General features: G+C 42.1%; 7 protein-coding genes and 1 non-coding gene across 11 annotated transcripts; 4 read left to right on the forward strand and 4 right to left on the reverse strand.

Moving 5' to 3' along the window:
• The first annotated feature begins 953 nt into the window (after positions 1 to 953).
• Positions 954 to 13276, forward strand: LOC117580006 (mucin-5AC). Its single transcript, XM_034266211.1, has 3 exons — positions 954 to 972; positions 2413 to 2586; positions 11695 to 13276. Exons 2-3 carry the CDS (start codon positions 2523 to 2525, stop codon positions 13110 to 13112), a joined length of 1482 nt encoding a protein of 493 aa, XP_034122102.1. The 5' UTR covers positions 954 to 972; positions 2413 to 2522; the 3' UTR covers positions 13113 to 13276.
• Positions 5659 to 7156, reverse strand: LOC117580014. The gene is made up of 3 exons (XM_034266221.1): positions 7050 to 7156; positions 6602 to 6940; positions 5659 to 6116 (listed from the first exon to the last, which is right to left on the reverse strand). The coding sequence occupies exons 1-3, from the start codon at positions 7125 to 7127 to the stop codon at positions 5958 to 5960; spliced, it is 576 nt and encodes a 191-aa protein (XP_034122112.1). The 5' UTR covers positions 7128 to 7156; the 3' UTR covers positions 5659 to 5957.
• A 220-nt stretch (positions 13277 to 13496) lies between the features above and the next one.
• Positions 13497 to 15020, reverse strand: LOC117580012 (cytosolic Fe-S cluster assembly factor NUBP2 homolog). The gene is made up of 4 exons (XM_034266217.1): positions 14823 to 15020; positions 14310 to 14752; positions 13985 to 14245; positions 13497 to 13583 (listed from the first exon to the last, which is right to left on the reverse strand). Exons 1-3 carry the CDS (start codon positions 14931 to 14933, stop codon positions 14008 to 14010), a joined length of 792 nt encoding a protein of 263 aa, XP_034122108.1. The 5' UTR covers positions 14934 to 15020; the 3' UTR covers positions 13497 to 13583; positions 13985 to 14007.
• Positions 13697 to 13840, reverse strand: LOC117580594. The gene has a single exon (XR_004573583.1). It is a non-coding gene; the product is annotated as a U11 spliceosomal RNA (small nuclear RNA).
• A 101-nt stretch (positions 15021 to 15121) lies between the features above and the next one.
• On the forward strand, positions 15122 to 18200 carry LOC117580005 (phosphatidylserine synthase 1). Of its 2 annotated transcripts, none has more exons than XM_034266209.1 (6): positions 15122 to 15768; positions 16174 to 16432; positions 16512 to 17077; positions 17135 to 17345; positions 17411 to 17495; positions 17883 to 17972. In XM_034266209.1, the coding sequence occupies exons 1-6, from the start codon at positions 15473 to 15475 to the stop codon at positions 17954 to 17956; spliced, it is 1491 nt and encodes a 496-aa protein (XP_034122100.1). In that variant the 5' UTR covers positions 15122 to 15472; the 3' UTR covers positions 17957 to 17972. The 2 variants fall into 2 exon arrangements, with proteins under 2 accessions (XP_034122100.1, XP_034122101.1); XM_034266210.1 differs by lacking the exon at positions 17883 to 17972 and adding an exon at positions 18016 to 18200 and having other exon boundaries at positions 15123 to 15768.
• On the reverse strand, positions 18198 to 19425 carry LOC117580015 (vesicle transport protein SFT2A). The gene is made up of 4 exons (XM_034266222.1): positions 19206 to 19425; positions 18851 to 19020; positions 18665 to 18782; positions 18198 to 18573 (listed from the first exon to the last, which is right to left on the reverse strand). Exons 1-4 carry the CDS (start codon positions 19275 to 19277, stop codon positions 18442 to 18444), a joined length of 492 nt encoding a protein of 163 aa, XP_034122113.1. The 5' UTR covers positions 19278 to 19425; the 3' UTR covers positions 18198 to 18441.
• Positions 19426 to 19504: 79 nt separating this feature from the next.
• LOC117580011 (transcription termination factor 3, mitochondrial) lies at positions 19505 to 20954 on the forward strand. Its single transcript, XM_034266216.1, has 2 exons — positions 19505 to 20306; positions 20368 to 20954. Exons 1-2 carry the CDS (start codon positions 19520 to 19522, stop codon positions 20643 to 20645), a joined length of 1065 nt encoding a protein of 354 aa, XP_034122107.1. The 5' UTR covers positions 19505 to 19519; the 3' UTR covers positions 20646 to 20954.
• On the forward strand, positions 20776 to 24516 carry LOC117580013. 3 transcript variants are annotated; one of them, XM_034266220.1, is made up of 5 exons: positions 20776 to 20923; positions 23101 to 23372; positions 23452 to 23528; positions 23591 to 23773; positions 23843 to 24119. In XM_034266220.1, the coding sequence occupies exons 2-5, from the start codon at positions 23133 to 23135 to the stop codon at positions 23892 to 23894; spliced, it is 552 nt and encodes a 183-aa protein (XP_034122111.1). In that variant the 5' UTR covers positions 20776 to 20923; positions 23101 to 23132; the 3' UTR covers positions 23895 to 24119. The 3 variants fall into 3 exon arrangements, with proteins under 3 accessions (XP_034122111.1, XP_034122109.1, XP_034122110.1); XM_034266218.1 differs by having other exon boundaries at positions 20778 to 21205; XM_034266219.1 differs by lacking the exon at positions 20776 to 20923 and adding an exon at positions 22195 to 22225 and having other exon boundaries at positions 23843 to 24516.
• Positions 24517 to 25324: the final 808 nt, after the last annotated feature.

The raw sequence follows: 25324 nt of genomic DNA on the forward strand, positions 1-25324 counted from the left end.
TTCCGTTAACGATTTTTCATGGTTTTTGAAGAATAAATACTGCCATGAAATAGATTTTAACTGATTTTCAAAAATTGTTAAAAATCAAAATTCGAAATTTATAGTAAATCCCCAAAAAGCGCCATCTGTACGTGCTTACGTGAACTACATGATTTGTACATACTACTTTACACGACATCATACATAAAATTAAATGTTGCCAGCCTGTTAAAAAAACATTAGCGATAACAAAAATACCACCGGCACATGAAATCGACTATTCAAAATGACATTCTGACAAAAGCTCGCCGTCATTAAATACTACCGCTCACGGGAAAGGAGCTGCCACATCGGAAGAAAATGACCAGACAAATCAGCTGTTCAACGTCCAGTTTAAAATTGTATTTTTATTGTATTAAGTATACGCAAAAACCAGAGGAGCAACGACAACGGTACGATACGTAGCAGAAATTTGCAGATTCAGGTAATAGATGGTGGTAGATCGTGACCGAAAATACAAGCCCAGCAAGAAATTGCGCACTTACCAACATTTGTTTATCAAAACAAAAACAAGATCACATGGTAAAGAGAGAGAGAGAGAGATCTTTGCAGAGAGAGCAAAAAAGAGCGTTGGGAAATAGAGAAGATAAAGAGCGCCAGCCAAGCGATTCACAAAAACGTGATGAGCGCTCGCTCTTTTTCGCATAAAGTTTTCAAAATTCGTTAGAGCCGGTTGTGTTTCTGCGCGAGCTCCCCAAAAAACCTCGTTGCGTTCGTTTAATAAACGAAATACATCATTAGACGGCAAGACGAAACAAAACAAAATACAGAGCAGAGCAGGCCAAAGCCATAAAAAACAACGCCAAAAAAAACAAACACCACGCAAAAAAAACATGGACAAACAAAAAGAAGGCAATTGAAGAAAAAATACATTAATACAATGACGTTTTATTTTTGGATCAGCTGGACTCTTTGCAAATAATAATTAAAAAGGTACGGGTATATAAAGCCGAGTAAATCTGTACACTGATTGTCTGTCTCTGTCCATATGTATTGTATGTGCGTAGGTATATAATCTGCGTAGGCCGGGCGACCTAATTTCGCGATTCTGTGGGAATTTTTCTTGTTTTCTAACCAATCTGCGCAATTTCTTTTTACATGGCGCGGTCGTACAAACAAAAAGTGTGATATTTCTCATGGTTAATGGTGCGCATAACTCTGCATACACCAAAGTTATTTCCTTATATGGTCTTGGATCTTAGACGGTAACCGCCTGCTGGGCGGCACATGCGCCTACACTGCAGCAGGAGCCAACAAAAAGCGCAAGCGTGTCACCCGGAAAGGGTGATGTAACCATCGAGGAGTACTACTTAGGAAAAAATATACATACATAGGTCATATTACTGCCAACTGAATACCTGCCAATGCCCACTCCCCCTCTCCCAGTGTGTGTGTGTGTGTGTGTGTCTGGCTGTGTGGTGCACTCTTTTCTGCCAAATAAGGGAAAAAATTGGCCCGATGATTGCACTCTGACGAGACATTTACGTAAAAGTTTGCACATTTTTGTCCGACTGCCCACAAAAAAGAAGAAATACTCGTACATGTCTGGTTTACTTTACTTAGTCCGCGTGTTGGTCGGGTTTTGTGGTATCAAAAGAATTATCAGGTAATCAGTTTTGGCATGTGTTAAGGCACTTATCGGTCGCCAAATCGTAAAAGAAACGAAAAACAAATCGGCAACAGGGATACCATGTGGATACCCAACACTTTGATTTATATCAAATTAAGTAAGAGGAAAGTGAACAGTCAATTGATTTACCGGGAAATCCCATGGAAAGTAGTCGTATAAATGTGCAAACTCAAATTATATTTTTGTGCCACTTAATTGTTGAATAGTTTTGTATATATCAATGCCCAACGCGACATACCCGCTTGACTCTATACCTTAGATTCATGGGGAACATACTCGTAGGCACAACAATAAGAATGGTGGAAAAGGCGTGTGTAGTTTGGAATCAGAATGTGCTCGACACTCAACGCGTTCACAACAAATAAAATATTAGAAGATTCGGAAGCAGCGGCAAGTGGAAGTGAAATAAAACAATTGTGTCCAGGCATACGGAGCATGACTAATTTCGCGTCTTGGGGGCTTCTTCTTGCTTCAAATCTCAAAAAGTGCAGTGCACACACATACACTTATGATAAGATAAAAGAAGAACGAATCTCAGCCAGAATGAATGCTAAAACGCAGTGAAAATTTGCATGCAGTTGCCATCGAGCAGTGGGCCCTGCTGGTTGTGTTCTTTGTGGTAATATTTGGAACATTTCACCACATCAGTTAATTGATGGCAAAAAATGATGGCTTAAATTTAAAAGTAATGCTAAACGAACTAACTAATTAATTTCTTTGTTATTCTTTGTATTTATTTTCAGAGTTTCAGTGTTTTTTAAAAGAAAGCAACTATCGAAAAACAAACAATCAAAAAGTGATTGCAAACACATCCTCCAATATTCGATTTACTTTATAATTCTTCGCGTGTGAAATGGCCAAGTTAACCAATGTTATTATTTGTTGCTTCCTCATGTGCGGAATATCTGGATTATTAGGTGAGTGAATAATGCTCAAAATAGTCCATACAAATGGATAATGAATAAAAACAGGACATAATTCAGGGCATTAATGAAGGTGATTCATGCGGTTCAGTTCAAGTGGTTTTCAATAAATTTCATTTTGTTTACACGCGGGCGCGTTTGGGCGAGTCTCAGGCTGATCAATGTGAATGTTACTGTGATGATTTACAAGCTGTTTCGGTTTTACAAGGAGGTCTCGTCGGCCTCGTAAGGAACACCTAACAATGCTGTCAATAAGTGCGAGTGAAAGGGCTCTCGCTGTAAGTGTGAGTGAAACGACAATGGAGTGTGCGCCTGAAGCACTGAAGCACGACGAGACCTTCTTGTATAGTTGCTGTCGCTTAGTTTTATCCATAAGCTTGTGGTACGTCTTCTTTTTGGGAGCTTGCCACCACACTGGAATATGTAGATCCAATGCATTAGAAAGGGATACAGACCCCACATGCTGCTAAGCATCTTCTTGGATGCATCAAACTCAGTGGTGGCGCCACCACATTGGATCCAGTGGGCCGATCTAGTACGTCACAGCAGCAGCATCATGTGGCTATAAATAGACTATCCATTGAGTGAGGTGGGATCTTATGACGCGTCTAAAACTATTTCCATTTGGCTTTTCGCCATTTTATCTGGCTTCCCCGCTCTTCTCAGCATACCATTCTCTTCGCTCGCCATCACATCATGTTGCGTCATGCACCCGTTTATATATACATCCCGGGTATATACAACCAAATCCAACAATGAATATCAGCTGTGGTGTATCCCTGCCATCGATAATATGAATCTATTCTTAGAAAGAGTGTAAGATATTGGTTTTCTTAGTAGATCAACCGAGTGCTGATCGTTACCCAATTGTTTTTTTGTGCTAATTGTGGAGAGAGAAGCTCCATTCCATTTTAGAGCGTTGGATCATAAATTAATCCGAATAGCGGGGGTATCTGATAGTCGGGGGTATTCTTTTGCTTTGCTGTTTTGGTTCTTTCTGTTTTGGTTTTTGATTTTGTTTTTGTTTTGTTTTCGAAATTTCATTGATAATTCAAAAAGGCGCGTAAGACTTTGTATGTGTATTTTGGGTTGTATTTTTGGTTGTATTATTTATGTGCATATATTTTGTTTTCTTCTTTCTTTTTGTTCGTTTCTTTTTGTTTATGTTTTTCTATTTGTTGCGCTTTTGTTTGGGTTTCCGTTTGTTTTCCTATGAACCGGAATGGCCTTGATCGACACAGCGAAGGGCCCAAGGGGAAGGCTAAATGTTTGGATAACCTGTGCGTGGAAGCGGCAAGATTAAATGGGTCAAGAAAGGGAAAGTTTAAACAACTTTTGTGCATAGATAGAACATTAGGGCATGCAGCCAGTGAATTGGCATTTACAATAAAAGATTAGAATACAAAAGAATGTCTCTTAAGGTTAGAAAAAAGGTTAAGAAAGTTTAAAGAGCGTAAACAAGCAAGATGCAGGAGGAATCCAACAAGGGCAAGGCTAAAAACCTTATACGTTTGCCATAGGAAAATCTGTATCGCTCACGAGTAAAAGCAATTAAAATCCAACAACCAGCAGCAGTGCCCAAGCAGTGCCCAAGCAGTTTCGCTCCCAGATCCCCCTCATATATCACTTCGAAAACCTTCACACATTTCCCCCCACCCCGCCGAACTCCATCAGTGATTTGTATCTGCAGGAGAACATGTGTTTTAATCTACCAACAGAATCGAATGAACTTAACCTTGTAGTGCTGGAGTGGAGTCTTGATTTTTGTATGCTAGAGGAAGGAACAGAAGTGCAAACACAAAACGAAGCGCACAACACTTTTATTTCGGAATTCCATCTTAATCTTGTGGAATTCTTATCAAAAGTGGTGCGAACGGGTGACACAACGGCAGATACAGATACGGATACAGCCACACGGCTACAGATACAGCCGCAGATAGTTTGTCGTGCATACAACACAAACATTTTCTATTACGTATAAAGTATAAACCAACTCGCTCTCTCTCTCTCTCTAGTACATTCAGTGGTTGTGCCAGTGTTTGCCAAATAAATTCCATCCAGATGAATACCTACGATAAAAGTGAACTTCGGTATGGCGACCAACACAATGGGGGCTGAAGCAGAGCTAAACGAGTATAAAATATCCACTCTCTCTCTCTCTCTCTCTCTCTGTGAGTGCTCCCTGAAACTACTCTCCAATAGGGTCTACCCTGCTCCCTTCCTGCCTTTTAATGACCCCAAAAAACAGTTTTCCATTACCGAAATGAAATCGAGAACTATTTCGGCCTGCATTCTCGAGGCAAAAGGCATGTGCAAAAGGCATGTGTTGCTGTTGGTCGCTTGTGACTAACCCACTAAGTGAGCTATTTCGAAGTATACCCAACCGGACCCCTTTCTGGCGTCCTGGTCTTATGTCACCACCTTTGCACCCTCTCCATGGTGACCTTTGTTGTGGCCTTTATGCTAATGGCATTGACCCAAAAAACAAACAAAAAGTAGGGATACTTCCCCATAAACATGGCCAAAAGCAATAGAAGAACCCCTTATGTATTTGTTTTGCACCTTTCCCAAATACTAATGACGAATTCGTTCGATAAGAAACTCGCCCCCATAAATCAATGAATCGAGTTTTTCGCATTGAACTTTGTACTACGTTACGCAGAATTTATCTGAAGCAAACTCAAGAAAGTATCTCAAAATCGCAGACCATGACAAGCCGAAAGCGACGACGACGAAAGAAAGCTACGGAATGGCATGTGCTCCGAGGGATCTTTTATGTTCTTTTATGTTTCTTTCTCGGCTAAATCTCTTTTCTTGTGGGCAGCAGAAGCAGCAGCAGCAGCAGCAGCAGCGTCACAGGCTCACGTCATTTCTTAATTTGATTGCGGGGTTCGGTTCGCCATGCCTTAGCGCTTAATCTATTATTTTTGTGCACTCGCATTATCAAAACAACAACAAGTCCGAGACTGACTGCTTACAATAAATACGAAATGCGAAAAAGAAAGAGTTGAAAGAGCCCAACACAGACGAGCAGATGCACTCTCTCTCTCTCTCTCTCTCTCTCTCTCCCTCTCGCCCATCTCGCCAAAGTCCACATACCGCTGCCATGAATCACTGGATTACACACTGACACACAAACACACACACGTGCAACATTTGAAAGTTATTGAGGTGAAATTTCAAGGGCATTGTAATATCTGAAGCCTGAAGACTGATAAAAGTCCCATAGATTTATTACTTATATTCGCTTTTTCGACACGCCTTTGGATAATACTCATACCAAAGCTATTAGTCACTTCAGCTACATACACAAAACCCCTAAGTTAGTCATGGCTTTTGCTTTGGATTTGCTCTTTATTGAATTTCTAGGATCGCCTCATTACCTCGGCATCCACACTGGCCCTAATCAGTGTGATATTCTTGCTCAAATTGAGTACCAGTTTCGTGTTGAACTTCATGTCCGGCATGTAGGCTGGAAAGTGATCCGGATTGAGGGCAAAATGTGTGGACGTATAGTTGACATTCTGTGGAATTTGAAATTGGTATCGGAAAAACTCGTTAGCGTTAACACATTGCGCAACTTCGACAGAAAAAAAATTGAAAATTATATTTAGAAATCGATTTGGGTTTCATTCCTCTCCTCTCCTCTCCTCCCCTCACTTCATTCCAGTTTGCAATTGCTCTATTTTCGACGAATACGCATTTTGATGTGTGTTCTATAAACGATCTTATTTATATCTGCTTTTTAATGATGGCCGTGTGTGAATTTTTGAACAATAATTTAGTTGGTACCGAGTATAGGCGTGTTGGCTTGTTTATTTTCCAGCATATTTCGGGAAAATTCTTGGTCTTTTTGGAGGATTTGTGTATATAAAAATTGTTTGGTCATGGTCTATGCCTAGGTCGGAAGTTTCTTATTTTTTGGGAACTGTTTTCAGTGTTTTTTGCACTAAACCCCAACAGAAATGCAGTGCAAGTTCAGGGATGAAATGAAAGCTCTCAAACTTACCGCCAAAATTGGACAGGATTTGGGATAGTTGCCCGATTGCAGCAGCTTGCCGAGAACAGCATTCAGAATGCGATTCTTGCTGCGAAAATCAAACAGACGACAGCCATCCACGCGCACCCTGAGCAGGTTTAGGACAGTGCGATCCTTGGAGCTGCCACTTATCTGTCCCACGCTCAGATCCACCCACATCTTGGACACGGGTCGATTGAGCAGGAGTCGAGTGTTCAAGAAGTTACCCTGCCGCTTGGGCAGCTCCACGATCAAGCAGTGAAAGGCGGCCGTTGTGCCCAGGTCAATGGCCGTGCAGTTGATGGCGCGCCAACGTATCTCAAAGTCTCGCTATAAGTAGGCGAAAGAGCAGGCGTGATATATATACATATGAACATACAAACAGCACGAGTAGTAGGTATATATGCGAATCTATAAAGTGGGGACATCTGTTACATACTGTGGCCAGTAGGGGCTCGAAGAGAACGGCAACCACCGCCGAGAACACAAATAATCCCAGCAGAAAGGCGTCAGTCATGATACTGAATGTTTGTGGGGACACACATTTGTGGGGCCCCCAAAACAGTAATTATTAAACCATAATTATTGCCATTATAATTATTATTTTGTATACAAAATAAAATAAATTGAATATCAGCGCGCACATCTGTTCCGCTGTTGCGATGCGCGGGAGGGGCATGCCATTTTGCCATTAATCAGACATTTTACGCTTTAGCGTATAATTTAATTGTAATTGTGCAATTTGTATAAAATAATACAAAATAATCAGCAGTACCGTACGTACTCGTACACCCCCGAAGCACCCACCACACTCGCTCTAACCCAATTAAAGTCAAGGCACGTACACATATTAATTTCACACTTTTTGGGACTAGGTTATATTGGTGTTTATTGGGATATTCAAAGAACTATTTGAGCTACCCTTTTTGGTAACATTTTTTCAGCATAAAGCCACAGCAATGACCCCCAGAAAGGGCAACCAAATTAAGTTGTTGGCAACAGTTGTGAATGCCCCCCAATCATTAGTTGATTTCCAAGGCCTGCCTTTTTTTTTTTTTTTTTGCACACATCTGTTAGACTGCGAATTTGCACTTATAATTAATGATGTGCTGTTCTATTTTGTTACCCTAAGTATATACGAATAGTGTGTGACGGCTACCCACTACTATAATTGATATATAATTAAGATAAGGTTTACCCTGCCTGTCGCCGCGGGCTTAAGCGAAAAAATGAAACAAAAAGAAAGCTCTCCTCGGGCATACGCAAAATGTTTTGTTTACGCAATTCCAGCGAATTAGCAGAGCACTCATAAATTCTACGCCATAACAGTGGGCATACGGAAAAGCCAGAAATAATATTAACCAAAGGAAAAGAGCGTTAATGTTGCCCACCTAAGGTTAATGTTAATGCTTAGCGTGAAGTGGTCGACAATCATCATTGTATTATGGTTGGAATCATGGAGGTATCATGGGTTCTATGTCTGCCCACTTAATTGCCCGACTATGCGGGAAGAGATCGAAGCGCCTTTTGGAGTGCGCGACAGTACATACATAAATACATATCTGTACATGTATATTTTAAATCGCATAAATCACGCTTACTTACGGCGACACATGAAGATTGATAGCCTTTTGTGTTTAGTTCAGTTAGTTATACGATAGTATTTTAGAATACATTTTGTGAAAACTATAAAAACTGATTACTGCTTCGGCTTTTGGGTCACATTTTTATGGGCATGTCATTGAAACTTAAATCACTCTAAATCACTGTCATAGTTCATTGATCAGTGGCAATTTCAGTGGCAATTTCAGTGGCAGTGGCAGTGGCGTCACCTGTAATTATTTGCATGTAGAGTTAAGTCATTGCTCGGAATATGCTCTATGAAAGTAAATTGCAGTTTAGAAAACACGTTTTTGGCATTTAAAAACTTGCAAATAAAATGAAGTCGCAGCAAATTTTGGACAGCAAGAGAAAGAAGATGGAAATCCCTGACATTTCAAACATTAATTCCCAGTCAGTCATTCAGGGATCACTAATTGCTGCCGCATTACTGTTGTTAAATCACAGTTTAACAAGTAATTCCCTTCATGGTCACAGTTTTATGACTCTCCTAATGCCCATAGCATGCTGAGTATCTATCTGCTGCCCCATCAAATGTGATAAAATTGTACACAAATATGATAATTCGCCACAAACAAAATGCGACAATTCCACAATGGTTCAGCGTGATTACCAAATGGGAAACACACGAAATTTCAACAGAGTCAACAGTTGGACATTTGTCTCTAATTACTCCATCAACTGCAAGAAACAAAAAACAAAACAAAAACCTCTAACGTCTGGGGATGTAATGGCTATTTTCAGACAGGTACGCCCCAGTCCCGCTCTCTCTCTCTCTCCGACAAAAAGGTCTGACGACCTTTAAGATATGAAATTGACATAAACGACGACCTCCTCCACTTGTTTTTGCTTTTTTGTTTTCTTTTTTACTGGTATATTCGAGTATTGTCGTGTAATGTTTGCTTTGTGTGTGTTTTGTGATTTTTCCAAGCGCTATGTTTAAGTAACTTTGCATGTCAACGGTGCCGGCGCTGACAGGCAGCGTGTCAAAAAAAATATTAACCGACTGCTAATTGTAGTGGAATTTATTTTTGCGTTTTTGAGATACGCCGCCATGGCGCGTCACTCAGAGAGTATCTGGTTTATGTGTGGTGGGGCTTCTCCTCGCTCCCTGAATTGCATTTTTGCATGCATGCCAACCTTCGACTGTAGATCAATCAAAAAGAAATATGGATCGCCTGAGCGACTGTGTTGCTTCAAGATCTGTTTTATCTGGCTGTATCTGTGACTGTGAGGTGACGTAAGTGACTGGTCGCACTTCTACTGGTTGCTCTCTGACTCTCTCTCTCTCTCTCTCTCTCTGTGTCTGTGTCTCTGATCCCCTATAATCATCATAATCATCTGAGATCTCACTGCTAATGAGTGCCGACCCATTTATGAGGCGGATATATGCTTAGGTAATTTGCATTCAATTTGTATCTACACTGTAGTAACCTTTGGAACCGTTCGAGCCATGGAACTCTCCTCCTCCTGCTCCTCTCCTCATATACATATACGTATATTTTTTTGTATTCTTTACTTTTTGCTGACTGACCCAAAAGGCGATAAAAAGAATTACTATACCACACCATACGCTTGGGTCAATAAACCCCCAATATCAATAATCATGCGCCACATCAAGTTTATTGTCTAGCGAAGCGTTTAAATATAATTTTGGGAAAATTATTCGACCCTCCCCAAAAGACTAGATTCAGAATGAAATTGTTTTCGATAGATAATCGTGTTTATTCGTAATTTTTCTGCAGCTAAAAGTTTATACCAAGGGAAATAAATCAAGCAGAAGCATATCCTTGGATTCCATGATATTCAGTGATCTTTTGAAATTTGTATTGGGACATAGAAAACCCCACCCTTCATAGAAAAATTACAATTTTCTATTCATTTTAGTATATGCAAATTTTGTTGTCGTGGACGAGTGTTGCGAATATTTTTAATTTTAATTTTCGTTCAGGTGTCTTTTGCATTTGCTTGCATTATTTTATCATTATTATTTTTCACATGTCTGCTTATGGTAATTCCAAATAGAACTAGCGCTTTGATCATGCTCCCCCGACATTTGTGGTGTGTGCCCTTCTATGCAAAAAAAAGCGTGTGGCACGCACACATCGAAAATAATTGCCCCCAACCGAGCGCAGTTCGGCGCAGCGTCTGGTGCCTGTCATATAGATCGCTTTAACCTGATAGCCAAAGAATCGAAACAAAACAGCGACAACCACAACAACTTATATCTATTTTAAATTACGTTCAATTAAATGCGCTGCGGCTGCGCTTCACCTACAAAGTCTTTGACAGTGACGTCAATATCAAAAATATTCGTAGTACTCTCTCTATGTGTAACCTTCGTGTTTATTATTCATTGATCGCACGAGGGGCAGCAAGGTAGGGGGAGGCTGTGGCTGTAACTTTTTTGAATGGAATTTTTGTAATATGTACAAATTGAAGCTATCCCGAAACCAAATTGACCCAATCGATCCAGAAAAGAATTATTTCAGTTTTTCTTTTGTTTTGCTTTGCAATTGTTTTTCCGTTTTGCCCTAAAAACTTTTATCGCTTTTTTATCTTCTCTCCACTCCTCTCTCCCCTTACTAATTCAATGATAAAATGTCAAAAATCAATAACAATAAATAAATGATAAACGAGATTGTCACTTGCGTACTTTGTATTCCCTCAAAAATAAAATTCATTTCGTTTTTCTTTTCCTTTTTCGTATCACTTTGTTTTGTTTTGTTTTGTTTTGATTTGATTGTCTGTGTTTTCTGGCTTTCTTTGGCGAGAGAGAAACCCTCGCCTAATCAAATTGCAATTTTTATAAATTTACCTCCAGATTTATTGAATAATTCAGTGACCATCAAAGAATGTTTGTTGTGTGTGCCAGAGTCTGGAATTCAAGATGCTAATATTGAACTAGAAGGGCATTCGAATCAGTTGCGGAATTCTGTGGTCTGTGGTGAGGAAATGTATATCCCAACAACAAGGGCACAATTTGAACAAGTTAATATTAAAATCTGTTTATTATAATTATGCGATCGATGGCCATGAGGTGCATTTTTGTACGCCATTTTTCTCTAAGTTTATAGTCGAAGTGAACGGGAAATTAAATGAAGAGCGAGCGATTGAAAAACCCCAAATTTTCTGTAGTAAATTCCGTTTATGTATCTTCAGATTTAAACAGACTTTAAAAGTTCCAAACTCCGCTAGACACCCATTAACAGTCCCCTAAAATGTACATACAATGAAAGCCACCAACTACGTGTTGCTGCATTGATTTCCTTCCTCCCCACAAACAAAATGAAATTTACTTTGGCAGCATTTCCACCTGCCAGCCATCGTCGTTTGTTGTTAGCAAAACATTTCAGCATTGTCAAAATAACTAGAAACGAGCCAGATACGAGCCAGATATTAATAGACTAAACCAACAATACGTGCACACGGTATATTCACACCTTTCTCTCTTCGTTTTGCAGCCAAACCCATTCTGGACAATGATATTATACCGCAGACGAGCAAGTGCCAGAGCTGTCCGGAGAATAGACCGGAATGTGAGCCGGATCAGGTGCTCGTTGAGGTGATGCATGGCACCGGGGAACCAGGCAGCTGTTGTTCCCACTACAAATGTGTCGGCGAAATGCCAGTCTGTGATCGCGCGATCGCACCCATTCGATACTATCCGAATGCGTGCATTGAGTGCACGACTTGCTCCATCTGCCAGTCCATTTGCCCGCTGATTGAGTCGGAGTCGGAGCAGTTGTTGAACTGCTTGACCTACAATGATGAGCTCAAGATGAAGGGTGATATCTGGATGGAGAATGACGGCTGCACCAGATGCGAATGCGATCAGCAGAGTGAGCGATCCTGCAAGTCCATACAATGCCTGGAGCCGGACTGCGAGAATCCCATTCAAAAAGAGGGCGTCTGCTGTCCAGTCTGTCCCTCCGAAGAGGAAGAGGAAGTGGTCGTACCCTCCATAGGGGGCACCACCAGCGGCCCACACCTGTGGCTGAATGTCAGCACCACTGAGACGATCGAAGATCCTACAATGGACATGATTGATCCCTCTACCCCAATGACAGACGAAGCTAATGATTCCAGCAGCACCACAACAGCCACTAGTTCAGTTTCCTCAACCGAAAACGAGCCAAGTGTTGTTCAATTAGGCTCCAGCACAACGATCAATAGTCCCTCCAGCACTACGACCTATAGCCCATCCAGCACTACGACCTATAGCCCATCCAGCTCCACGGAGAACGACAGCTCCACAGCCAGCGAGGGCCCCGAAGTTCCACCCAACTTTGATGGGTATTCAACTTTGGATTCCACTTCCACAAAGCCCAGCATCGATCTCATTGAAAGCTCTACCACGCCCGACGGGGACGGACCCACAGACATCTTTGAAAGCTCATCAGATGCCTCCTCTACAGAGAAATATCGCCACGAATATTCAATTCAATATTCAATTGAGTTCAATAAAGAGACCACCGCTGGGCAGATGACCGCTGAGATTAGCACAGAGGAGATCACATCCACTGAAGATGCGCTGCCAAAGGCTAGCGATAATCCCAGCACCTCGGACACACCAGCAGAATTACCCCTGTCGACCAGCTCGGAAAATAGGCCACCTCGCACAGTTTATAACGGCGACGATGTTGTGTCCTTGAGAAAGGATGGTATTGGACGTTACGTTTGGCCTGTTTCTGTTGTCATTTTTGTGTTTGTTTTGTTAATTTTTGCCACCATTTACTGTGTCAAGAAGCAAAGAAACGGCAAGGAGGTAAACCCGGCCTACCATGTGGTCTCGCAGAACAATCCACAGACTATCGTGAACACGGGGCAGCCACTGCTGCCTCCCATTGGCGGTGAGACGATAAAAGAAGTGACGAATTGAAGCATTAGCATTGTGGTTCCTTTATCATCCTCCCTGCAGACTGATTTTTGATCTTAACATCTGGATGTCCAACCCATCTAGAACAAATTAAACCAAAATAGTGGAAGAAGTCTGCATGGCTACAGAAGTGATACTAATAAACGAAAAGAAAAGCATTTTCCGTCGAAAGAAGCGATGGTGAAACCAGTCGGATAGACTGACAGAACCGAAATGAATTGAGCGGAGGTATGCCAACACCAACGGTTCCAGTATTTGTTGGAGAAAAATGCTCCGTCATTTGTATTACTATCAGAGTGTTGTTGGAAAAGTCTGCAAAGGTTATTAACTTTCATATATATTTATAAGCAAACCTGCATATGTACGATCTAAGCTCAAATTCAACAATTTAGAATTTAGTTTAAGGTTCCATTAAGACAGTTGACGTTATCTTGCAATAACTCTTAGATAGCTCAAAGACAAAATAGAAAAAAACTGCAAGAAAACGAAAAAAACGGAAATCGAAGATTGGATTAAGTATTAAACAAAAAAAAAGGCACCTACATACGTATATGTACGTCTTTTGAACACAATTACTCTCACTCATAAATTATATATATATACATATAAAATATACACAAATACATACAAAAATTGAGACTCGGATATGCAAAGCCATACCCCACTGGGCACATAGGGATTGATCCATCCAAAAGGCGCAGTGCGACTCGGTTTGCTAATCGAACAGTTTCGCAATCCTGACTCGGATACCCTCAAACGACATTGACTGGCATTCCCTTATATCATTTCATTTTATTCTTACACAAATTTAGTCATTAAAACGCGAAAAAGAAAATAATGAAAAAAATAAAAACCAAAGTAAATGAAAAACTTACCAACAATCTAAGCACTATTTAATCTATGGACCACCGGCTGCTGTTACGGCATCCAAATGCTGAACTAGTCCCCTCAGCACTTGGGCCGTTGTTGAATCGGGCAGCTCGTCCAGCACAGAGGCTGTCGAGCCTGCCAGCACGCCCACGCGTGGATCTATCGGCAGGGTGCCGAGGTGTGGAATCTGGGCATGATTTGCCAGCTCAACGCCGCCGTTAGACGAGAAGATATTGGTGCAGTTGGTGCAATTGGGGCACACAAAGCTGTGCAAAGCAAACGAGAGGGTAAAGAAATGGTAGCAAAAGGTGCCGCTTGCCCAAAACTCACCCACTCATGTTCTCGACGATGCCCAACAGCCGTATGCCCGTCTTCTTGCAGAAGGTAATCTCTTTGCGTACATCGTCCAGGGCCACGCCCTGTGGCGTTGTCACAATAATGGCGCCATTGCAGGGAACTTCCCGCATGCACTCCATGACGGTGATGTGCTCGTCGGAGGTGCCGGGCGGTGTGTCAATGATCAAATAGTCCAGCTCATCCCACTTGACGTCAGTGAGGAACTGGCGTATCATCATGGTTTTCTTAGGACCACGCCAAATAACGGGATCCGTGCGACTCTTCAACAGAAATCCAATTGACATTACGGCCAGGGTTTTGCTCTCATCCGTGTAAATGGGCACCCAGCCTTCGTCGCACTGATAGATATCGCTGCCCTCGAGGCCTAGCAAAAAGGGAACACTGGGTCCGCACAGATCGATGTCCAGCAGGCCCACCTATAAAGAAAATATAACAATTACGCTTCCATGACATGTTTTGTGGTGAAATAGTTGGCCCGGCACTTGCCTTGTGTCCCGCGTGGCGCATTGCCAGCGCCAGTTGTGTGCTAACAGTTGACTTGCCCACGCCACCCTTTCCAGAGAGCACTATTATCACGTTCTTGACTTTGTCCAGCATGATTTTCTCTTATTTCAAGCGTTAAAATTGAAAACAAATTGTTGAAATTGCAGAAATGGTGATTCGTCAACAAGTGCCTGTACCATCAGCTGTTTGCCGAATATCGGCAGTCTGGCAACACTGGCTTATCACTTTACACGTACGGCAGTCCGGCACCTCCACCGCCGGGAGGTTCGATTATCGATAAACCCGCGGTCCGCGCCTCGCGCATGTTAATTAACAACAAAAGACATTGCTGGCAAAAGATTAAATAAAATCAATTTAATTCAACTGGAATCGGGCATCTATGCGTGAGGCATTGCAGATAGCACAAACAGGACACGGACCAGGGCGATTTTGGCAGCGGCAAAGCCGTAGAAGTCAACCCGACACACGAATGTTGCGCAACCCGCTGCTCTCCCCGCATGTATTTGAGCCACCTTCACCACCACTACCACAAGCAATCAGACCGCCTAACAACGCCGCCACCACCAGCGCAACCATCATCACGCCATCCGCTTACATCTGATAATCGAATTTAAAGTGACTTTGAAGGCGCCATGAAGAAGCGCTCCAACTCACGTGGCACGCCGTCGGTCGATGGCGATCGTCAGCATGCGTACAAGTCGGGAGCAGCCAGTGCCCCTGCCACACCATCGAAGGAGCGCAGTGGCAGCGACAATGGCAGCAACAGTGCTGGTGCGCAACGCATACGCAAGGAGGAAATCGCCCAGACCTTTGTCATCGTCAACGAACGTCCTGTGGATGACATATCCCTTGACTTCTTCTACAAGCCACACACCATCACCCTGCTGGCCGTCTCCGTTCTGGCCGTGATGTACACTGCCTTTGTCAGGTTAGGAGCAACCACCTATTGATATTTCGTTTCGTTTCGTGATTTTTGGTTGGTTGGTTGGACCTTGCCTGCAACCGAAAGTGTTTGAGGCAAACGGGTAAATGTCAGATACGCACTGCCAAATGTGTCATTTCAGTCCGCTCAAGGTCCACAAAACTAAAATAATATAGACAGACGCTTGTACATATAGTACACACATAGAGAAAGAGAGCCACAACAAAGCAAAGACTACGCCAATGTACAACATCGATACGATTCATTGACCCCACCAAACAGAAAACGTGCGACGATGCTGATAAGAAATGCGAATGGTCTGGCTAACCAGGCAGCAGCAGCATCACTCACCAGCATAACCAGAGCCCAATTGATTTACCCCATGGGTATGCCCGTGCTTTATCCTTTCAGAAACGAAACGAATGTGGACGATAATCTGTGGGCCGGCCTGCTCTGCATTGTGTTCTTCTTTCTGATCATCTCGGTTCTGGCACTACCCAATGGACCATTTACGCGGCCGCATCCGGCCGTCTGGCGTATACTCTTTGGCTGCTCGGTTTTGTATCTGCTGACACTGCAGTTTCTGATGTTCCAAAACTATCCAACCATACGGAGTATATTCTATTGGATCGATCCCAAACTTAAGAACTTTCACATTGACATGGAGAAGGTAATAAATAATCCCTTATTCAAAAATGCCACTGCTATGGCTTCTCATACTTATCTGTATCTTTGCCTCTGTCCTTCAGGAATACGGCGTCAACTGTACGGACATCAGCTGGGACCGTGTCAAGGGACATTTGGATGTCTTTGCCTGGGGCCACTTCCTGGGCTGGGCCTTCAAGGCCATCCTCATCCGTCACATGGGCATTCTGTGGGCCATTTCCGTGATGTGGGAAATCACCGAGATCACCTTTGCCCATTTGCTGCCGAACTTTATTGAATGCTGGTGGGATGCCCTCATCCTGGATGTCATTATCTGCAATGGCTTGGGCATTTATGTCGGACTATGGATATGTAAAATGCTCGAAATGCGCGAATACAAGTGGGCCAGCATTAAGGATATATCTACGACAACGGGCAAAATCAAGCGTGCCATGCTGCAGTTTACTCCAGAGAGCTGGACAGCAATTCGCTGGCTGGATCCAAAGTCAACGGCAATGAGATTTGCAGCCGTGATACAACTAGTAATATTCTGGCAGGTCACAGAATTGAATACGTTCTTCTTGAAGCATATCTTTGAAATGCCACCTGATCACTTTATTGTCATTGGACGTTTGGTATTTATTGGCCTCTTTGTGGCGCCATCGGTTAGGTGAGTCCTTAGACCTACAACTCCAAAGACCCTTCTCAAATGTTTACTTTTTTACAGGCAATATTATGTATATGTCACTGATACGCGCTGCAAGAGGGTCGGCACCCAGTGTTGGGTTTACGGCGCCATCATGGTCTCCGAGGCCATTCTTTGCATAAAGAATGGCAAGGAGTTGTTTGAGCGCACGCAAGCCATCAACATTGTCCTGTGGCTGTCGATTCAAGTGATCATCTCGGTGGGATTTGTGGCCCTTGCTGTTTCTTGGCAGGTTTGTGGCCCCGAATCTTTTTCTGTTTGTTTCCTTTTGCTAATTGATTTGTTTCTTTGTTGCAGCAACGCCAGCTGAAAAAGGAAACCTCTTCGCCCACAAAGAGAAAAGACCAACAAAGTCCTGCCAAATCGCCATCGCCATCGAAAGGTATGTCCACGTTCGCGTCTAAGCCAACAGACAACATTGGTTAGAAACAAATGAAAATGGGGAATAAAGATAAGATTAACAATGTTAAATATGTACTCTTAAAACGGGCAATCAATTCAGTCTTAATCTTTAATATATGAACCAATTTTCATTGTTAACTTTTCCAATGTTGCCTCTGAATTATAACTAACATTTTATCTAGTCTGCACTTTTTAACTTTGTGTTAATTTTGGCTCTGTTTCAATTGTTTTAATCGCAAATTCTCCGTCTTTCTAAACTCATGATTCTCCCTTTTGAATTCTCCCTGCCATCTCTTTCTCTCTCTCTGTCTATTTTGTCTCTCTATTTCTCTTTTTGGATTGCATTGCCACCAAACAAAATAAATAGCACAAGTGTCGAGAAGTAAATCCATTGATGCCCCAAGCACTGCGCACTACGACATTAAAATTAAAATAGTCTAACTCATTTTTTTGTTACTTTTCTAACGAACTAAAACACCGTTTCGTTTCCAATCTTTTAGGTAACTTGACGCCGCAGAAAGCGAAGAAGGTGAAATAAATTAAAACTGAAACTGAAATCTACAAAAAGAATAAAGAATCAATGTGGAAGAGACAGAAGCAAATCAAAGAACCGAAACACTCGTTGTACATACACTCAATGAAAACTGTACTGATTAAATTAAACATAAAAAACATATGTATGTATGTAAATATATGTATATATATGATTTATATATATATTTATTTGAAAGATTAGAACCAAAGGCAATACTTGTTAATGGGCAAACAGTAAAGTAAAAGTAAAATTTAAACTCAATATCTTCTACTTGCTAATGCTAGATATTAATACAGTTGTTCAATTGATTTCTGTTAATTAAATTAAGAGACGTATTTTGAATTTTCTCGAGTTATGTACAAATACCAAAACGCAGTGAGAACGTTTCTTTCTACACCTCGAAACATGCCGAGGCGGTACTCCTGACCGCGTCCCGTGCATAGGGTATGTAAGAGAGGGAATACCAGGTCATGGCCAGCGATTGTATGATTATGAATATAAGCGTGAGTCCAGTCTTTTTCAACTAAAAATAAGGGATAAACGAAAAACAAAAACAACACAAATCAAAACGTAAATCATAATTGTAAATGGGATAGAATGGGATCATGCTGTACCACTATGGCGGAAATGAATGTCATAACAATGGCCACGATCACAATGCTGGTGGCTATAAGGCGCGTATCGGCAAACATTTTCTTGATCTGCTTGAATGGGCCCATCAGGAAGCATGTACTGAGGAGAAGACAAACTCATTAGCTGGTTCATGTGAAAACCCAAGATGTCAAACAGAACCCCCTCACCTGGCCATCGAGATGATGTTTCCCAATGTGTAGAAAACCGCAAAGACCACAATGCCGCGATGCAGAAAGAGAGCAATGGAGCCCAACAGAGATAGGAAGATGCCCAAGCCAAAGCAAATGCAGAATGCCTTGATGCGTGTGGACCAGCTCAGCGTGGACATGTCGTTCATCTAAAATGTGTAGATAATGGCGGGGTCAATAATTAATACGGCTGATAAGCGTTGAGTCACAGCGGCTGAGGCAGAGTTCATGTGATCGTGGGGGCGTACGGCATGGTAGCGTGCCCCAATCGAGACAGCCTCCATCCTCAGCTGAAAGTTGTGTTCATGGGGCAGCCATAAACAATGGGTTTCACCTGTGTTATTATGCTGCTCTCCTCCTCCGGTGTGGGCTCATCTCCACTCAGAACGCGGCGTAACTTGTCCATGGTGTCCAGTTTGTCCAACAAAACAAAACTCTATAATCAAAAGGTCTTTCGCGAGAACTACCACTCTAATTTGACAATATATAAGCCTATTTCGGCGTAAAAACAATAAGGAAAAACCAAAGATCAATCAGATCGAGTGTGACAAGCTGGCTCCGATGTATGTATATCGATTAGCTGCTCTAGTTGTTTGCATTTTCCAGCACTGAGACAAAATCGGATATGCGATATATCGATATGTAATCATGTTTGGCTCGGCAATACGTAACATTATTATAAAAAATGCACAAAATGCAGCGAAATTCAAAGCAATTGGCGCTCAATGCCGGCATTTACGGAGCAACCGAAGTACACAAAGTGAGGCGGATACACTCAAACCCATAGACTTGACCACAAAACCGAATGACAAGGAGCTGGAGCCCACGCCTCAAGATTCCAGTGCAGTCGCCTTGGATTTTGGGAACCGGGAGGCCCACGTGCCTTCCTTTAATCTGGCCGCCTATGTCAACAACTCGAGCACACTGCAGCACCTGGTTAGCCTGGGCGTGGATCTGCACAGCATAGAAAGGCGCAAGGGTCTGGGCGAGTTTGTGCTTCGCTTGGACTTTGAGAAGAATATCAAACCGTGTTTGTCCTTTCTCGCGGACCAGGGCATTGCACCCGATGACTTTGGAAGGATGATCACAAAGAACCCGCTGCTGTTCAAGGAGGATATAGATGACTTGCAGACGCGCGTAGAGTACCTGAAAAGCAAAAGATTCTCGGACGAGGCCATACAGCGCATCTTCACCCAGAATCCGTTTTGGCTGATGTTCTCCACGAAGCGCGTGAACCGCCGCCTCGGCTACTTCCAAAAGGAGTTTCACTTGAGTGGGCACGACCTGCGACTGATGGCCACCAAAGAGCCTAATTTGATCACCTATAAAATGGAGCACCTGCGTAAATCTGTGTTTACCCTCCGAGAGGAAATGGGTTTCAATGCCAAAGAGCTGCAATCTCTGATTGTACGCAAGCCCCGTCTGATGATGATTCGTAAGTTGATTTATAAAATCCTGTCCTCACACTAATGATCTAACAAATGTGTATCCTGCAGCCCCCGATGATCTGGTGGAGCGATTCAGCTATATTCACAAGGGTATGGGCCTGCCGCATTCCCAGATAGTGCAGTGCGCCGAGCTGCTGGCCTCGCGCGAATTTCGGCTACGCGAACGTCATGAGTTCCTTAAACTGCTGGGCCGTGCACAGTACGATCCGCAGAAGGACTTGTACATCTCGCCCAGGACCATAGTGCAGGGAAACAATTTTTATTTTGTTCGAAATGTGGCAAAAAGTGATTTGGAAACATTCGATTTGTTTTTAAAAACGCGTTAACAATAAAAACGCCGAGTGCAACCTGGTCATATCTCATCGATATATCGGCTTATTTCGCCCCAGCCTGGTCACACCAGCAAAAACATTGTACTACGCATTAAGCTTGGCGGGTGCGTAGAATATATTTTGTGTTTCATTTAGTCAAAAAAGAGAGCGCTTCGGTTAAGCATTGGACAAAGTTGCAATATACTAAAGTGCAAGTTGTTAGCTTGGCTATAACGAAAAACAATAACATCGATCAATCAGTGCACAGGCGGAGAACCAGCGCCAAACAGAAAGTAAAACGCATTTTCTCACGCATACATTAACCCAAAAAGCGAATACACACACATAGGCAGGCAAAGCAGTGCGAATAATAATAAAGGGCCCACAGAAGTCTGGCAAAAACAAGAAGAATAAATTAAAGTTGAATTTAAACTGACTAAATACCAGCGGAGAACGAGTTATCTTTTGGTGTACAAGTGTACACTCGGAACACAGAAAGCCCTATCGTATAGCCACACACAAATACCTAAACAAAATGTCTACGACACCAAAATCGACTGAAGATTTGCTGGGCGGTAAGTTGTTTTGGCTTCTGCTATGCTATTTTCTGTGTATTGTAAAATTTCATTATCTTCGTTAAACAATAACAAGGCGTATTTAATAGTCTGGAAATACCTTCTACTTCATATACATTTTTCTAACCCGTTCTGGTTCTCTGCGTGCTATTTGCTGCAGTGGTAGTTGTGGTGGGACGCGTTATAAATAGATGTTTGTGTTTGTGTTTTGTTTGTATCCGCATATTCGTCTTTGCCCAGTGCTCCACTTGCATCCGCCTCGTCTCCCATATTCTATTTCAAGGCTTTGCTTTGTTGCGCCTCTTTGCAGCAGTATGGCAACAAAGAGCCACAACTTCGCCGCAAAATAAAAGTGTGAAAACAAAGGAGCTGTACCCCTTTGGCATGGCCATTCACTCTCCCTCCTGCCATGTCTCTTTATTTTGCACTTTACAGTTTGACGTCAAACAGCCTACGTTCCGGCACCCCTCTCCTCTTGTTTGCGAAAATAATTTTTAAATAAATATTTTAAAAAGCAAGTAGGAGGGCATTTCCCTATGCTCCCATGATTTTTGTTGATTTCGCACATATTCCAGAAATTGCGACTTTGGCTTTAGCCTCAAGTATATTTTTCGGCTCTACCTACTTATCATCATTCTCCACACACACACAGTTACTAATGGAGGAGTCATCCAATAAAAGGCGGTTCAATGGGCCGAGGCTCAGGGCCGCAGCAGCAGCTGCGCATCAAGAGATGCAAACAACAAAAGACAGAGAGAGAGACACACAAATACTGTTGCAGTCGGCCTACGTGCCGTGAGTCAGCAAGCCATGTTTTTGCCACCCCTAAACACATTGTCTTAGCGTTTCCCTTCGTACCTGTTCCCTGTACAGTGGGTTCCCGATAACTGTTGTCCACCTGTGCTCCCTAATCCTAGGCTACCTGTATTAGGGTTTGCCAAGATTATTATGAACAAATCTTTGAGACACTGTCTAGACGTGTCATTTAGTATTCGTTTGTCAGCATGATTGGTCTGCCACGTGAGTGAACCTGCACTTTGCTTCTCCCCCTTTTTGTTGCTCTCTAAATTAGTTGCCATTACTGTTGTACGCTCCTTATCAGCCAGCCAAGCATCTCTCGCGTGGAATTTGCACACGATTCTCCCAACAGACATACTGCATCGCTTTGAAAATACATTTTCTCGTTATGTTGATAAGCATTGGAATAAACAGAAACGTGTCGGTGTTTGTTGGTGTGTGTGTGTGCTCTCGTACTCCAATAAAGAGAAACGCAAATTGTGTGGGGAAGGTAGGGTAATGTAGTGTTTGCCTTATCAATGGGGCACGAGAACACGTACACGTACCGCACACGCACACGCAGACATTAAGGCGCGCGCGCACGGGGAAATGATTTTATTTACGTTTAAGCAAACAAAAACAAAGGCTAGCAAAGGGGTGACGACGTTGTATTTTGGGAGCCACAGCAAAGTTGAACGGCTTTTTAACTGTGAATGTACAACTGTGGCGTGTTTATTCTCAACAATATTCCGAGTGCATTTAAAACCTACTTGTTTCACGAATCTCTTACCAGTTGAATATGTTCCAAAAGGCTATGCTCCCAAAAGGTTAATATAACTGACGATATGTTAATTAAGGCTAATTTCTGACCAGTAAAGACAAGTACAGCATATTCGGTGCATCAACAATTCGATACATTGGCAGAGTATTTTTCTTACTAAATGAAACAGTTTAGACAAACAAACGAAGACTATATTTGACCAGCAACCAGTGCAAACAACTCAGTGTGCAGATAGTTTCACACCATTTGGGTACAGCTTTCAGTCGCTTCTCTTTATTTGTCCTACTCTTTGGTGCTTCATCATAATAACGCAATTTTGTGTGATTTACTGTTGCAGAATCTTGGATTGAACTGAGCACAACAGCTGCCATGGCCGGTATCAAGAGCCCCGACAGAATCACACCGTTGCCGTTCAACAATGGGGAGGAGTATCTGCGCTTGTTGCGCGAGGCACAGCGCGAATCGAACCAGTCGAGCCGTGTGGTCTCGCTGGCAAGCTCTCGCCGTGATACGCCCCGAGACAGCCCCAAGAGCCCACCGAACAGTCCACAAACGGAACTCTGTCCCGACGATGAGCTGAGAAACGTCTACATTAACTATTGGACAAAGGTGAGTCAGAGATAAAACGAGGGTTCACCCTTGGAGGAGAACTTGATACTATACTCGTGTACATTTCTTTTGTTGGCAGGCTGGCGAAAAACAGAACACAGACAATGGAGATTGGCTGCAGAACTGGAATCGGGGCGCAGATGAGCAGCCTCCCAAGTACGACCAAGAATTAATATTTGTAGAACAATATTTATTAAAGATCTATTTTGGTATTGCAGAAACTGGAAGTTCGAGTCTGTCCATAAGTCTGACAATGGCGACGAGGAGGAGAAAAAGAAGACTACTGGTGGCTACTCCATACGCTTGAAGCGCTTGGGTGCCCAGTCTCTGTTCTCCCGCGAAATCCTCTACTCGCTGCTGTTCACCAATGTCCTGTCCTTGCTGCTTGGTGCCGGCTTTGGGTAAGTGCAGCTGCTGCAGTCCGCAATCTCTGCGAATTAATTGATAATTATTTATTCGTTTATTTATAGATTGTGGCTGAGCAAGCGGGGCATACTCCTCACCCGCGTGGTCATTGACTGAAAGACGCCATAAACAAAAACAAAAAACAGATACAGCAACACACAGATTTATAAACGATTTCAATCTATCATTATGCACATCAATCGAAGAACAGAAACAGAAACCGAACATGAAGCGTTCCATTTACAAACAATCGCCAAACGTATTCCAGCTCATTTGTATTTTTCGACAGAGACCAATCTGTGTAACACTTTCTCGTAACATAACATTGTAATTTGTAAGCCATCATGTTAAGGCAAACGTCGAGGAGCGGATATAACAGTTTACAGATTTTTTATTACATTACATATTTTATAGTTTTATATATATTTAACACGTTATATGTATCTAGGCGCAAATTGATTACAGATAACCGCGTATAGCCTCTAAATACTATATGCTTTTCTGTAGTTTTTTCGCTCTTAGCATACACCCATACTATTTACATATATGTAATCCTTCAATCCAATCCAATCCATTCAAAGTATTTCATTTACATCAGATACATCCCCATACGCGTATATCTATAGACATATTGTAGTTGAATCCACATTGTATATCCAAATCATTATTTTCTGTTGTGCATTCGTGAAATGTTTTTTTGATTTTCTAGCATATAGAAAAAACGATAAAGAGATGAAAATATAAATCCAGATATGGCAAACATACATATATATTAAATGATATATGTATATAAATATGTGAGGGAGGGGTTATTAACCCCACAAAAAAATAAATCACACAATAGTTGTAACAATTTTTATATTAAAATATTTTTCAATATCTATTTAAACAGACTTGGTTTGAAATCTTTGTTTAAACTTACGGTTCCTTTTTAAAAGGGGATTATAAAGGCTTAAGGAATGTGTTTCTGTTGAATTTGTGCATTACACAGAGCGATCTTTATCTCTGACGATTAAGATGAGTGCAATCTGTTGGTTTGTGTTCATGGCTAAGGTCTTTCACTCCTTACGGTAGATTAAGATTTAAGGTTCTCTCAGTTATCGTCTTAACAATGGAAAGATAACCCAGTGGTTCTACTGAATTCTGGGCCTAAGATAAAGTTGTAGGTAAAGATCAGGAAATTAAGAACGGAAATTAGTTAAGATTAGGATATGGAAACAAATTTATTTAGGGCAATGCAAGCTTATTCATGAAATCTTTTCTTCCTAGGCTTTGATTGTCATTGACTAGAATGTGCTGAGAATGCAATAATCTTTCAATTAATAGCGACGTTAGAGAGTGCTTGCAACGTCAAATAGATGTTTGTCAACAAGTGTATCCATTTCATAGCAAATATTTGTTATTTCTAAGTTGATTAATGAGTCAGTGTGAATTTCCCAGAAGGTGCGCCATCCGATTTTGTTGATTTCAGTAGTAGTGTGCTAAAAATATATATGGTTATCAATCAACATTTCGATAAAAGTCTTTACCCTCTGAACAAAAGAAAA

The sequence above is a fragment of the Drosophila guanche genome, unplaced genomic scaffold (assembly GCF_900245975.1).
Source record: "Drosophila guanche unplaced genomic scaffold, DGUA_6, whole genome shotgun sequence".
Lineage (NCBI taxonomy): Eukaryota > Metazoa > Arthropoda > Insecta > Diptera > Drosophilidae > Drosophila > Drosophila guanche.

Coding starts and splice junctions, on each gene's coding strand:
- LOC117580006 (XM_034266211.1), top strand. CDS start 2,523: ATGGCCAAGTTAACCAATGTTATTATTTGTTGCTTCCTCATGTGCGGA. Junction 2,587..11,694: donor CGGAATATCTGGATTATTAG/GTGAGTGAATAA, acceptor TTCGTTTTGCAG/CCAAACCCATTCTGGACAAT.
- LOC117580005 (XM_034266209.1), top strand. CDS start 15,473: ATGAAGAAGCGCTCCAACTCACGTGGCACGCCGTCGGTCGATGGCGAT. Junction 17,078..17,134: donor TTTGTGGCGCCATCGGTTAG/GTGAGTCCTTAG, acceptor ACTTTTTTACAG/GCAATATTATGTATATGTCA. Junction 17,346..17,410: donor CCCTTGCTGTTTCTTGGCAG/GTTTGTGGCCCC, acceptor TCTTTGTTGCAG/CAACGCCAGCTGAAAAAGGA.
- LOC117580014 (XM_034266221.1), bottom strand. CDS start 7,127: ATGACTGACGCCTTTCTGCTGGGATTATTTGTGTTCTCGGCGGTGGTT. Junction 6,941..7,049: donor TCGAGCCCCTACTGGCCACA/GTATGTAACAGA, acceptor GCCTACTTATAG/CGAGACTTTGAGATACGTTG. Junction 6,117..6,601: donor AATCCTGTCCAATTTTGGCG/GTAAGTTTGAGA, acceptor CAAATTCCACAG/AATGTCAACTATACGTCCAC.
- LOC117580015 (XM_034266222.1), bottom strand. CDS start 19,277: ATGGACAAGTTACGCCGCGTTCTGAGTGGAGATGAGCCCACACCGGAG. Junction 18,783..18,850: donor AACATCATCTCGATGGCCAG/GTGAGGGGGTTC, acceptor TCTTCTCCTCAG/TACATGCTTCCTGATGGGCC. Junction 18,574..18,664: donor CATTCATTTCCGCCATAGTG/GTACAGCATGAT, acceptor CCTTATTTTTAG/TTGAAAAAGACTGGACTCAC.
- LOC117580011 (XM_034266216.1), top strand. CDS start 19,520: ATGTTTGGCTCGGCAATACGTAACATTATTATAAAAAATGCACAAAAT. Junction 20,307..20,367: donor GCCCCGTCTGATGATGATTC/GTAAGTTGATTT, acceptor TGTATCCTGCAG/CCCCCGATGATCTGGTGGAG.
- LOC117580012 (XM_034266217.1), bottom strand. CDS start 14,933: ATGCTGGACAAAGTCAAGAACGTGATAATAGTGCTCTCTGGAAAGGGT. Junction 14,753..14,822: donor TGCGCCACGCGGGACACAAG/GCAAGTGCCGGG, acceptor TTTTCTTTATAG/GTGGGCCTGCTGGACATCGA. Junction 14,246..14,309: donor ATCGTCGAGAACATGAGTGG/GTGAGTTTTGGG, acceptor TGCTTTGCACAG/CTTTGTGTGCCCCAATTGCA.
- LOC117580013 (XM_034266218.1), top strand. CDS start 21,166: ATGTCTACGACACCAAAATCGACTGAAGATTTGCTGGGCG. Junction 21,206..23,100: donor GACTGAAGATTTGCTGGGCG/GTAAGTTGTTTT, acceptor TTACTGTTGCAG/AATCTTGGATTGAACTGAGC. Junction 23,774..23,842: donor CTGCTTGGTGCCGGCTTTGG/GTAAGTGCAGCT, acceptor GTTTATTTATAG/ATTGTGGCTGAGCAAGCGGG.